Source organism: Festucalex cinctus, chromosome 14, assembly GCF_051991245.1.
Source record: "Festucalex cinctus isolate MCC-2025b chromosome 14, RoL_Fcin_1.0, whole genome shotgun sequence".
NCBI classification, from domain to species: Eukaryota; Metazoa; Chordata; class Actinopteri; order Syngnathiformes; family Syngnathidae; genus Festucalex; species Festucalex cinctus.
In genome coordinates this window covers 14,158,618-14,171,100 of record NC_135424.1, presented here as the reverse complement: position 1 = coordinate 14,171,100, position 12,483 = coordinate 14,158,618, and the positions used below count along the sequence as shown (strand labels likewise).

The following is a 12,483-nucleotide window of genomic DNA, read 5'->3' as shown; positions in this document are numbered from 1 at the left end:
AGAAATGGATAAAAACCTTACCTTTCTATCATTTGTTTCATCCAGTCCATTCATTTACACTACGCAGCTTATTTTTCTAAATGGATATGGGGATTAATTATGTTGTGAAGCCTTCTGTTCGGACTACTTAAACTTGATAACCTCTCAGGTCATGAGGTGTCCTCTAAGTAAGCAGTTAGCTCCTTTGCTTGCCAAAGGACATTAAGTGCTTCTAATCTACAGAGCAGGTGATCTGACCACATGCAAGGCAAGTGCATTTTTTGGCACTGGCCCACATCTTTAACATCGTGTGGCCAGGGAGTGCAAGCAGCACCTGCTGGGTTGAGAAACCACTTATTTGTCCAGAGAAGGAAAGCGAGCGGGTCGAACTTGTATACAATCTACAGCACCAAACTTTTTAGAAATTTAGATTGTACATATTCCAATGTGTTTGTCTCTTTGTGAATTGAACGATCAACTGAAATAGTACATCAAAAAGTATCAATCGTTCTCTTATAAAATTAGCCTCATACTTATGATTGACAGCGCCAGTAAGGTATTTATTGAACCATGTTCTGATTGTAGTTTAGTGCACCTATACACACTCAAAGAAATGGAAAATTGATATAGGTAGGTATTTCTTGTGTAAGGTATTTATGTTGAAATATTAAATAAATTCACTCTTAGTAATAAAAATATATGAACGTTGTATTAAAAATAATAATACAAGTATTGTGAATAGGCTAAAAACATATAATCAAAAGGAAGTTTGTCCCAATTTGTTTTTCCGCGTACCTGACGCATGCGCACACTAGATTAAGAACGTCTAAACTGAAACGTCTTAACACATATCGAACTTTTATTAGATTCAAATAAAGCAAGCAAATATATTAGGCCCTTTTAGATGACAAACGGCACAAAGTGCATGTGTCAAATACACAAGATGTGAAAAGGAATAGTATTAAATAATAATAAAAATATTTAACAATATAGTCTCTATTTTAGTTTATAAAGTGGTTGAAATTATTGAAAGGACTGCCCAAAATTCCATATCTTGCTGTCTTTTTTTTCTTTCTAAGTTTTCCCTCTGTCACGGAAACCTAGTAAATTAATGTTAACTATTTCAGTAAGAGCGTCTGCGTAAAATGCGGCGATGCGTCTCCCAACATTCATAGGATGCTTGCTGTGGAATTGAGGCGGTCTGAAGGAGGCTGGAGTCAAATTCCTCACCGCGTAGGAGCTCCAACACGACGCAGGGCAGCGACTAACGGACCGCGCGCCTGTCGACTGATCAATGAGCCGCATGATCGACAATCACGCAAAACTCATCCAGTTCTTCATCTGTCAATCCCGCGTCGGATATTTTATTGCAGTTCCTCAGAAGAGCATCCTTTTTTTTTTTTCTTTTTTTTCTTTTTTTTTTGTGTGCAGTGACTGCTGCTCGCGCAACCGGACGACACGTTTGCATCAGAAACTCACTTAAACTCTCCGATTGCGCAAATGTTTACAAAGAACCAACAACGACGGTAGAAAAAAAAAAAAGTTGCTCAGTGTAGTGGTGGCTAGTTTTCAAACAAAGAAGTCTCTTGACTTTTCCACAGCGGAAGTGAGCTCGGTCATGCTCCGTGTCAGTGCGTAGTTGCTGGACGTCACACGACTGTGGCACCATCAGCTTCTTCGTCCTCTTCATGGAGATATGTTTGCTGGATTGTTGGGCTTGAAATGCCACGGCAACACACTGCATCACCACAGCCAAGGACTTATGGAAGGTAAAATATGTTTTCTTTCTTTTTTCCCCCCTTATTGTATGGAGAAATCAATCAACAGATTTGGGGAGGGACACAAATGACTTATAGGGCAAATATGTGTTTAAACGGTAACAGCACCATCGGCTCTATAATGTGAGGTATGTTTACATATACATATAACCCATATTTCTGAGGTTTCGGGATCGGAACTTTGTGTTTTCCTGTGTTTTCTCAAGCCGGCTTCCTCCAACATTCCAAAAACATTCATGTTAGATTGATTGAAGACTAAATTGTCCACAGCTGTGAATGTAAGTGTGAATGGTTGTTTTATCATGTGTGGCCAGTGATCGATTGGCATCCAGTATAGAGTGTACCACATACCCCCACCTTGCCCAAAGTCATTTGGGATGTCGGCTTCCGCCTTCTGGTTCTGGCTGACCTGTGACCCTAATGAGGACAACGTACTGTTCTGAGATTCAGGATTTGAATTTTTGCATGTTCTTCTCGTGCTTGCTTGGATTTTTAGGCACTCCGGCCTAATTTAATAATCTTAAAACATGCTGGTTAAGTAACCTGGCGACTCCAAATTGTCTACTGTTGTGAATGTGAGTGGGAATGGGTTGTTGTGTGTATTCAGCCGTTCAGTCAGTCAGCTGGGCAATACTCCATCCAGGTCACCAGCACCTTACAGTGAGGACTGTAGAAAATGGATGGATGGATGTACTGCATGTGTTGTTGTGTACTGCCAATTACATTTACAACTTATTTTTGTTCTTGGAGAACATCCCAGTTTGTGTCACAGGGTAAAGACACTCCCTCCCACACTTTGATGAGCTAAATTTTGACCAACATGGGAAAGGTTGACCTTACGTAATCGTGCGTATAGTTCCACATTTAATTACTTATTGTGTATATTATAGGAAAGGATTTTTAATTTATAGGTTATTCGCATTTTTACTCTGTCTCTTAAAGTTTTGTCCATACATCCATCCATCCATCCATCCATCCATCCATCCGATCCGATCCGATCCGATCCACAATGGACAATTTAGAGCTTTATAAATTAACCCAAGATGCATGTGAGGCAAAAGTGCTCACCATTATGTAATTTTTACTAGTCTAAATACATTACAGTATGTCTTTTTCTTTTTGTATGCACAATTAAATATGAATTATTTTATGCACTATAAATAGTGCTGTAAATTATTTCCCTTATTTATTTCCTGCATTATTTAAATTGTTCCTATTAGATCTAGTTAAGACGCACGTCACCATTTGAATATTTGACAATTTAACTCACATCCAATTGAAATATTTAGCTAGTTTATTCAAATAATTTATTTTCCATGAAAATTTTTGTTGTTGTCAAACATTTAATATAATTTTGATGACACTTTGTACTTTATATCTGTGATCATGGCATGTAAACTAGTGTTGTTCCGATACCGATACTGGTATCGGCAGAGGTGCCGATACTGCATTAAAACAGTGGTATCGGTGACTACTCACAAGTAACATGCCGATACCATTAATTCCAACGCTAATATAGGATTTTGGATGCAGCATCTTGTGTCTTGCAGGTGCATGACATTCACTGGTATGTGACATGTTCACTGCATGCTGATCTAAGATATCCTATTGGCCCTTGAATGCTCTGAACCAATGGCAGGACAGCTTTTTCATGTTGAGGAAAAAAAAACTTAAGTATCGGTATGGTATCGGTATCGGACGATACTGCATAGCTGGGTATCGGTATCGGGAGCCAAAAAACGGTATCGGAACAACACTAATGTAAACAACATTCAGCTGCAGGAACACATCAAAAAATGTTTTTGTGCTTCTGTGCTTCGGCTACCCAATACTCAAAAATAGATCGTGACCCTCATGTGACCATACAGGAAGTGGGGTAGCTGATTTTGGAGGAATGCCTCATAACACACCATGACAGTTAGACAGGCGGACAGACAGACAGACAGTGTGGGGGGTCACAAGTGATGTGGTGTTGCACATCTGCAGAGGCACACTGCTTCTCAGGAGCCTGCTGACATGTGGATTTGCTGAACTGCTGATGTGTGTCTTGCTGAGCTTGTTCCTTAACACGACTTTGTTTTTATGAGATCCGCTGCATTCCTCCCCTCTTTGGTTTTAAGCACTTTCAACAACCAATGGGACACAGTGTTTAACTTAAGGCCTGCAAACCGGGCCTCTTTTATCTGCGAAGGTAAATAATCAGGCCCCATTTGTCTGAAACAGTGATCAACAAGTATTTTGCTCACATTTTGTTCTGGGCCTGCAATCACTTACACTGACACGTCTGCTAATGTGGAAGTCACTTCTGGCGGGCGTCTTTCCTTTTTCACTTTTCTGTCGGGATTCCTGGCAGACATTTTTAGCTCAAATCCTGGCAGGAAACAGTGAATGCCATAACTCCAAAAGGGCTTTAGCAAAGACGGACAACACACAAGAGGCCCTGAGGCATTTCCTTCCCTTTTACTGGGAAGAACCTTCTTTGTGTAATCGAAGTATAGCTATGTTGCAGCGATCAAAAGCCTTTCCCCTTTTAGTACACTGGCTCTTTTTCTGTTTTTTTTTAATTTTTTTATTTTTTTATTTTTTGACTACATACAAATATCACAACAGATGGCGGCTACTTGTACTTGAGAACTAAGTGTGGAATTACGTAAATGGTTATGGAACAGTGGCTGCATTTACAAAGCGTGGGTAACCTGAGCTTTAGTTTGAGGTCCCAGTGGACTTAGTAGGACAATGGGAGCAAACCCTTTTACTTGCGCTCCTATTTCAATGTCATATCCCAACTCTACCCTAAGTGCTTTTTCCTGTTGCCCAGGCTAGCTCTCCACAGTCACATGGGCATGATAATGGGAGTTTCATGAGGTAGTTCTATAACTTGACATTTTAGATTCAGTCAGAGTACAAATAAAATTGAATTTTGAAATTGACATTCTGTCGTAGAAATACATTGTAGTTGAGATTTCAAGGAGGGTTTTGCAATGACAGAATGCCCCCTCTGTATCCAGCACAAAAGTCTCTCCGTGCCTTTAGAATGTGTGAGAGTGGGCAATGGGTGGAGAAGTCCGAAATAAAAGAGAGCAGTGCAGCTGCACACAAAGAGCCCTTTGATTCTCGCCATTTAAACTTGTGTCTGTCGCTGAATCCTACACATGATGACATGTATAATCGCGCGGAAGGAGCAGGTGTCAGGACAAGCCACTATTCATCATCTCGGTACTCTTTCAGATGAAGGACATGATTATACACATGTGATGATATTTACCATTTGATCAGCTTTTTGATATTTTGCCCTTATGGTAGATTTGTTTTAAATCCGGTTGTGTTTGACAATGTGACAACTTTTTGACCCTGGAGCCTATTGGCCTACAAGTGTTTAGAACTTCTTGTTTGTGTTGATGAACATGATGGTTCTACCACTAATTTTCAAACTGATACAATAAACAAGTGTAATGGAAAACATGGCCTTTATTTTGATTAAAAATAAGTCTGTGTAATATGTAAACAATGGTATAGTGGAAGCAGTAGTTTCAACAAAACATTACAGATCAACTTACCTCTGTCAGACTTTCATCAACCCGGCTAAACTTCACATTTATAGGATAAAAAGTACTGGGACCCCCTGGCTGTTACACTTAAAACCTTCACTGCCAGCCCAGCAAAAATGTATCATTAGACGTCTTTTTCCGTCAATGGCAGTGAATGAGTTAAAGGGATATTTGACACATTTAGCCATTTTCAACAGTAAGAAAACAATATTTTGTATGTAATGAATGTTATACCTTCATTATTTTTCATTTCATGAATGATTATTATGAATGATATCTTTAAAAAAAAAAAAAAATGCTAATTGGTGTTGACTGAAGATGACATCACCTGTGCTGAGGAAATAGGTAACGACCAATCATGGCTCAGTTTGGTGACCAAATTCAGAAAACAGGTGATCCGTGATTGTGCTTTACCTATTTCCTCAGCACATGTGATGTAATTGTACATAATGAAGTTATCAAATTAATTCTGAACAAAATATTTTTTTACTGCTGAAAATAGCTAAATGAATAAAGTATCCCTTTTTTTTTTTTTTTTTTTTTTTTTTTTTTTTAATGAGAAAGGGGAAGTTAACCCAACATTTTCTTAATAATATGTTCTATGCAGCCCCACTCGTCTTAAACACAATATTATGAAGAATATTGCGTTTGTGGAATATAAATAAAGTGTCACGGAAGTGGGGTGTTGGTGGCAGGACCCAAATGCAGGAGGCAACAAAAAACCGGGCAAGGCAGGGATGCAGGTAAAAAAGGGGATTTAATTAACGAAAACTATAAACAAGGTGCTATGAAAGAATTAACAAGATCAAAAAAAACAAAGACAAGGCATGGCATGGCATGGAACACAGGGACACAGATACTACAAGCACAACAGATACAATGACTCCACAAGAACCGAACGGAAAACAGGGGACTAAATACACACAGGCTAATGACAATGACTAGACACAGCTGGGCAAGACACAAGTGGCAAGGGAAGCTGATTGGTGGATACACTGGGAAGGGAAGACACACTCAGGTGGACGTGGTTTGACATAACGGGACAAGGGAAGAAACAAGGAACACATGACAAACGACCAAAAGACAACAAAAACCCACCCCCACCAAACCAAAACATGACATAACCCCCCCCTCAAGGGACGGCTCCCAGACGTCCAACATAAAAAGTCCAAAAACAAGGGCGGGCGGAAGGGGGCACGGAGGAGGGCACACGGCCCACCCATCCGTCCCAGACAAAAAGCAGTTCAGGAGGGCGTCCTCGACGCCCGACAAGAGAGTCCCAGCGGGGCCAGTCAGGAGGGCGTCCTCGACGCCCAACAAGGAGCAGAGGTGGCGGCGGGGTGTTCGCCGCCAGATGAGGAGCAGGAGGCGGCCGCTGGCCGGGCGCCGCCGGAACTGGTGCAGGCGATGGCGGCCGCTGGCCGAGCGCCGCCGGAACAGGTGCAGGCGATGGCGGCCGTTGGCCGGGCGCCGCCGGACGAGGAACACGAGGTGGCGGCCGCAATCCATGCGCCGCCTGACGAGGAACACGAGGTGGCGGCCGCAATCCATGCGCCGCCTGACGAGGAACAGGAGGTAGCGGCCCAGGCGAAGCGGCCGGGTGCTGCGGCGGCAGCGGCCCAGGCGAAGCGGCCGGGGGCTGCGGCGGCAGCGGCCCAGGCGAAGCGGCCGGGGGCTGCGGCGGCAGCGGCACAGGCGAAGCGGCCGGGGGCTGCGGCACAGGCGAAGCGGCCGGGGGCTGCGGCGGCAGCGGCACAGGCGAAGCGGCCGGGGGCTGCGGCGGCAGCGGCACAGGCGAAGCGGCCGGGGGCTGCGGCGGCAGCGGCACAGGCGAAGCGGCCGGGGGCTGCGGCGGCAGCGGCACAGGCGAAGCGGCCGGGGGCTGCGGCGGCAGCGGCACAGGCGAAGCGGCCGGGGGCTGCGGCGGCAGCGGCACAGGCGAAGCGGCCGGGGGCTGCGGCGGCAGCGGCACAGGCGAAGCGGCCGGGGGCTGCGGCGGCAGCGGCACAGGCGAAGCGGCCGGGGGCTGCGGCGGCAGCGGCACAGGCGAAGCGGCCGGGGGCTGCGGCGGCAGACAAGGTTCCGGAGCGAGAGGGTGCAGCAGACGAGGTTCCGGAGCGAGAGGCTGCAGCAGACGAGGTTCAGGGGCGAGAGGTTGCAGCAGACGAGGTTCAGGGGCGAGAGGTTGCAGCAGACGAGGTTCCGGAGCGAGAGGCTGCAGCAGACGAGGTTCAGGGGCGAGAGGCCTGTCTGACCCGTCACTCCCGACGCCACGGAACATAGCCAGTACCTCCTTCAGCCCGGCAATGGCTCGGTCGCAGGCCTCAAGCCCCTCCTTCGCCCAGGGCTCCCATTCCGCCATTGCCCCCGCTGGGTCCAGTTGTGGTGGAGTCATTCTGTCACGGAAGTGGGGTGTTGGTGGCAGGACCCAAATGCAGGAGGCAACAAAAAACCGGGCAAGGCAGGGATGCAGGTAAAAAAGGGGATTTAATTAACGAAAACTATAAACAAGGTGCTATGAAAGAATTAACAAGATCAAAAAAACAAAGACAAGGCATGGCATAGCATGGCATGGAACACAGGGACACAGATACTACAAGCACAACAGATACAATGACTCCACAAGAACCGAACGGAAAACAGGGGACTAAATACACACAGGCTAATGACAATGACTAGACACAGCTGGGCAAGACACAAGTGGCAAGGGAAGCTGATTGGTGGATACACTGGGAAGGGAAGACACACTCAGGTGGACGTGGTTTGACATAACGGGACAAGGGAAGAAACAAGGAACACATGACAAACGACCAAAAGACAACAAAAACCCACCCCCACCAAACCAAAACATGACATAAAGTAGCAAAATCAATCTGTTTTTATTCATCTCAGTGGGCGGCCATTTTGCCACTTGCTGTCGACTGAAAATGATATCACGGTTGCTCAGGTAACGACCAATCACGGCTCAATTTGCGAGTGTCACATGACCAAACTCAGAAAACAGGTGAGCGGTGATTGGCCATGATTGAGTAAGAGTGATGTCATTGTCAGTCGAGAGCCAGTGGCAAAATGGCCGCTGCTTAATTCATATTCCACAAACGCAATATTAATTTGAATTCCATAGGTAATCTCTGTACTATCGTTCATCCCAAAAGTGTTAAATGGGAGGCCAGGGCCATTCAAATTACCGTAAGTCACGAGTGTTGACTCCACTAATTCAGAGGTGTGCCTCACTGCACAGAAGTGCGCACCAAAGTGTGAGAACCTCTGTTCTGTAGTTGTATCGCTTTAAAACAAACACATTCAAATGTTTCAGCTGGCTGGGCAGGCGTGGCTTAAATGGAGATGACTGTATGTTTTTGGTATTTCCCAACAGCTGGAACAGAACCCTGGGAACTCTCACACATCTGCCAGTGTGTTTCTTTTCAAACATGAGGCCTTACTGCAGTTAAGAGCCCCATCATTGACCATAAAATCTCTCATTTAGTTTGAACAATGTTGTGAATTCCCATTGGTGAGTAATATGGCGCCACATGTTCCTGGCATAGCGTGTCCTCAGTGTTGTCTCTGAGCCACTCTTTATCTTCCTCTTGACCGTGTTGTCCAGCTTAATGGTTAATCTGTGTGTCGACAGGTGGCAGAGCCTCAGGGACAGCTGGCAGCGTTTACCGTAAGAAGCTCCACCGGAGGCCTGGCTACATGAGAGGGGAGCAATCCAGACCTCTAAGCACTACTGATGATCCGGAAGACGAGGAGGATGAGGAAGAAGGAGAAGATAGAGCAATTTGCATGAATGGGAAAAGTGGATGTCAAAGTCTATCATCTGCTGTCAGAATGTCTCCAATGAAAATTGCACAACCTGACAAAAACTGTCATTCCATTTCTCTGCCCTCCACCAACGACAGTGCGCTCAGTGCTGCATCCAATCAACCAAATAGTGAACTCGCGTTAAACCACATTCCAATACTTTCACATTCAACTACCCCGGAAGAGTCTTTTAATTCCAGCTTCAGTTTCATTCAACAATCTCTCAGGACTCTCACGCCCCCTGCAACACCAGCATGTGACCCAGAACCGAAAGCCTCAGAAGTGCCTAACTTCTCTCACATGAAACCAGCATCATCTCTTCCTCAACCTGACTCAAAACTGTCCACGCAGGTCACACCCAACTCTGTCCTGAGCAGCCATGAAGAAAAGGAGACACAATTTTGGGGGGAACGCGTGTGGGGCAGCAGGGAGGTGTCCTCTTACCTGCCCAATGGCGACTTTCAGTGTTTGGATTCCGAAATCACCTCTTCACTGTCACTTGACTCAGACACCGCCTCTGCATCCTCAGTCACGTCGGGATACGAGAGCGCCACACCTGCTTCCGACCAAGGCTGGGACAATTTGGTGAAGAAGTATGACCACGTGCTGCAAGATTGTCTCCAAAACAACCGGACACACACTAAGGTGATTGAAGTTTGTAGCCAATAGTGGTCACTCAGCCCAGTCACTTTTTGAGGATAGCCTACACGTACCACGATGCACTGCATGAGATCTTCTAATTCCAAAAACCATTGAAATATTAGACTGAATACAATATTTCAACAATAACAGCACTCGTGTAATTTTACTATACAATAATCATTGCAAACATGTCAAAATTAAAATTTAGCCACAAAACTGAACTAATGGGGCTTTATTTTTTTACTTAATGTAAAATTACTTTAAAGACAATTACATTGGCAACCTGCATATTTGGGAAGGGGCTAATAGTCTTAGCTGGAGCTAGCACCAGACTAGCATAGTTCATAGCTGGTTTATACTTGGTTTGTATGGCACAACACTTCTAATTAACTTCTAATTACTGACACAAGTTCATAATAAGAAAACAATATATTTTACACAGTACAGTATATATATATATATATATATAAAAATAAGAAACGCAACTCTGTAGTTTAAAGGGACAGTCAATGTCACTGTACCGTCATGCTAGCTATCTCTTCGAGCTAACTGCTGTTGATAGTACAGATTCACATAAAAAAAAAAAAACACGTGTAATGCCCAAAATAGCTACATTTTTTAAAATATTTATCCCTAACAGTTTTACCATGCTAATGAGATAGGGTAAGGCTATTGTAAAATAAACATTGTTCCTTGATCAACAATTGCACTTACGAACAGTAAAGAAAAACTACTCTGAATATCACGCGTCATATTAAAAATCTCTCTAATTAATTGTGTGATACAATGGTTTGGAACTTCAACTTGACATTGAGCAGGTGTAGTTTACATAGTAAATCATATCAAATAGCCCACAACATGTTTCCATCTCTTGAGAGAGAATCTGAATCTGCAGTTAGTATTAAATAATTGACTCAAGAATTTCACCCTCATTATGTATCGTGATCTACCGGTCATTAGCCTTTTACAAATTTTTGGCCCTTTGGTGAATGTTCAAAGGACCACTTGTTAATTTTATTTTTCTTGATTTTGTGTTTCCTCCTTAGATTGAGTCCATGATGTTAAAGCTCCAAAGATTGCAGCAAAAAGCCATTGTGGATGATGACTATGATGCAGGTGAATGTTTCAGTCAATACTTAAAACGCAAGCTGAAGCATGTCTGTGGTTTTAAAAGGACAGAATGAAACAATATATTGTTTATATTTATATTTGTGTACCCAGTTTGTTCTTTCTGCTATAATTGTGTGTTCTAATTAGATTTACTGAAAGGAGGTCAGAACGCAGAAAAAAAGGCCATGTTCTGGATAAAAGGGATAAATCATATCCAGACTGAACATTGTGTTCACTCCGGATCCAAACATTTAGATGTGCTTATTAAAGATGAGGAAAAACGGATGGCGATTTCTTGCTAGATGAAAAAAATAGTTTGATGATTTGATAAAAACAAACAAAAAATAAATCTTAACAAATCTGAGAACATATTGTCCTGACACACTTAACCATTGACAGATTTCATTGACTTACAAAAACAGACCAAGTTGACATTTGTAAACTGAATTAGAAATATGTAAATCAAACAATATTCAATTGTACTTTGAAGACCTTGTTTAACCAAGTTATGGCCCAAGAGACTCATGGAGGAAAGGGCTTATTTCTGACCTATTTCTTGGACCATGTGACTGAAATAGCTACAGCAACATCTGCTCTTGGCATCCTGCAGATACCTTTGTGACTCACAAAGCATTCGGTTTTAATTCTTACAAGTACATGTGATAGTAAAGTTGGATGTCTTAGTAACTTCTTCCACAACATGGTGTGCTTTATTTTTGCTAATTTCTGCTAATGATAGTCTACCCGTCTTTCTATTTGCAGTTTTACTATGTCAAATCATTGGTGGGGAAAAGGTCATTTAAAAACAAAAACAAAACAAAACAAAAAAACATTGCTGACCCAGGGTTTTTGCACAGTACTGTATTTTCAGATCTATACAGTACGTTTGTTTACATGTCAGTGTGCGGTGGTTTATTGGTTTGGTTTATTGGTTTGTTTAACTCCCCATTAGCGCTTGAAAAATGTAGAAGCTAATGTGTCCATAAAAAGACACACTCACTTTCCACCCTACTAATCACACCAAGATACTCATGTTGGGCAGTGAACCTCAACGTGCCTTCATTATTGCAACTTTATTAAATATTCTTTTAACTTCTTCTTGAAAGTGCACTTTGCCTTGTCTTGTAGTATGATTATGTTTATTACTTATGTACACTACGGTACTTGGTCTAAAATGTACTTTTTTATTTTTTATTTTTACCTTTAACACATTCCTGAAAAAACTTAGATGAAAATGCAGTCTTTCTTTCAACAGAAAGTCATGACACATTCTCATGCATGACTACAACGTTGAGCATTGGAGAGCCAATCTGGCTGCCTTATTTTGTGCTATTTGTAGTTTCTGTATATCATATTTTGGTACAGATGACCAAATAGCTGAAGAGTAATCCAAATGTGACAAGAATAACGCTTGGATTACTTATTTTTAGTATTTTTTTTTGTCATGTACCTGGAGCATCCTTTTATCACAGTGAGGTTCTTTTCCATTTTATTTGCTAAATTATCAGTCTGTTTAGACCATTTTAATTTGGAATCTAGAGTGATATCCAGTAATTTAGTCTTTTCTACTTGTTGTACTGTTATTCTTGCAAACAATAGATCCAGTCAAGGGTCACCGA

General features: G+C 42.8%; 1 protein-coding gene across 5 annotated transcripts in view; it reads left to right on the top strand.

Annotated features, from left to right (window-relative positions):
- The first annotated feature begins 1,160 nt into the window (after window positions 1-1,160).
- The window catches only part of disc1 (DISC1 scaffold protein), a 55,865-nt gene continuing 44,542 nt past the window's right edge, over window positions 1,161-12,483 (top strand). For 4 of the 5 annotated variants that reach the window (XR_013278461.1, XR_013278462.1, XM_077495573.1 and 1 more), the window contains exons 1-3: window positions 1,161-1,748; window positions 8,940-9,757; window positions 10,801-10,870. Coding sequence is in view for 3 of the 5 variants with exons in the window: in XM_077495573.1 (XP_077351699.1) it covers window positions 1,676-1,748; window positions 8,940-9,757; window positions 10,801-10,870 (961 nt within the window). In the remaining 2 variants the exon portion in view is untranslated. Of the gene's footprint in view, window positions 1,749-8,681; window positions 8,820-8,939; window positions 9,758-10,800; window positions 10,871-12,483 lie in introns of those variants that run through there. The other variant, XM_077495574.1, reaches the window with a different exon arrangement.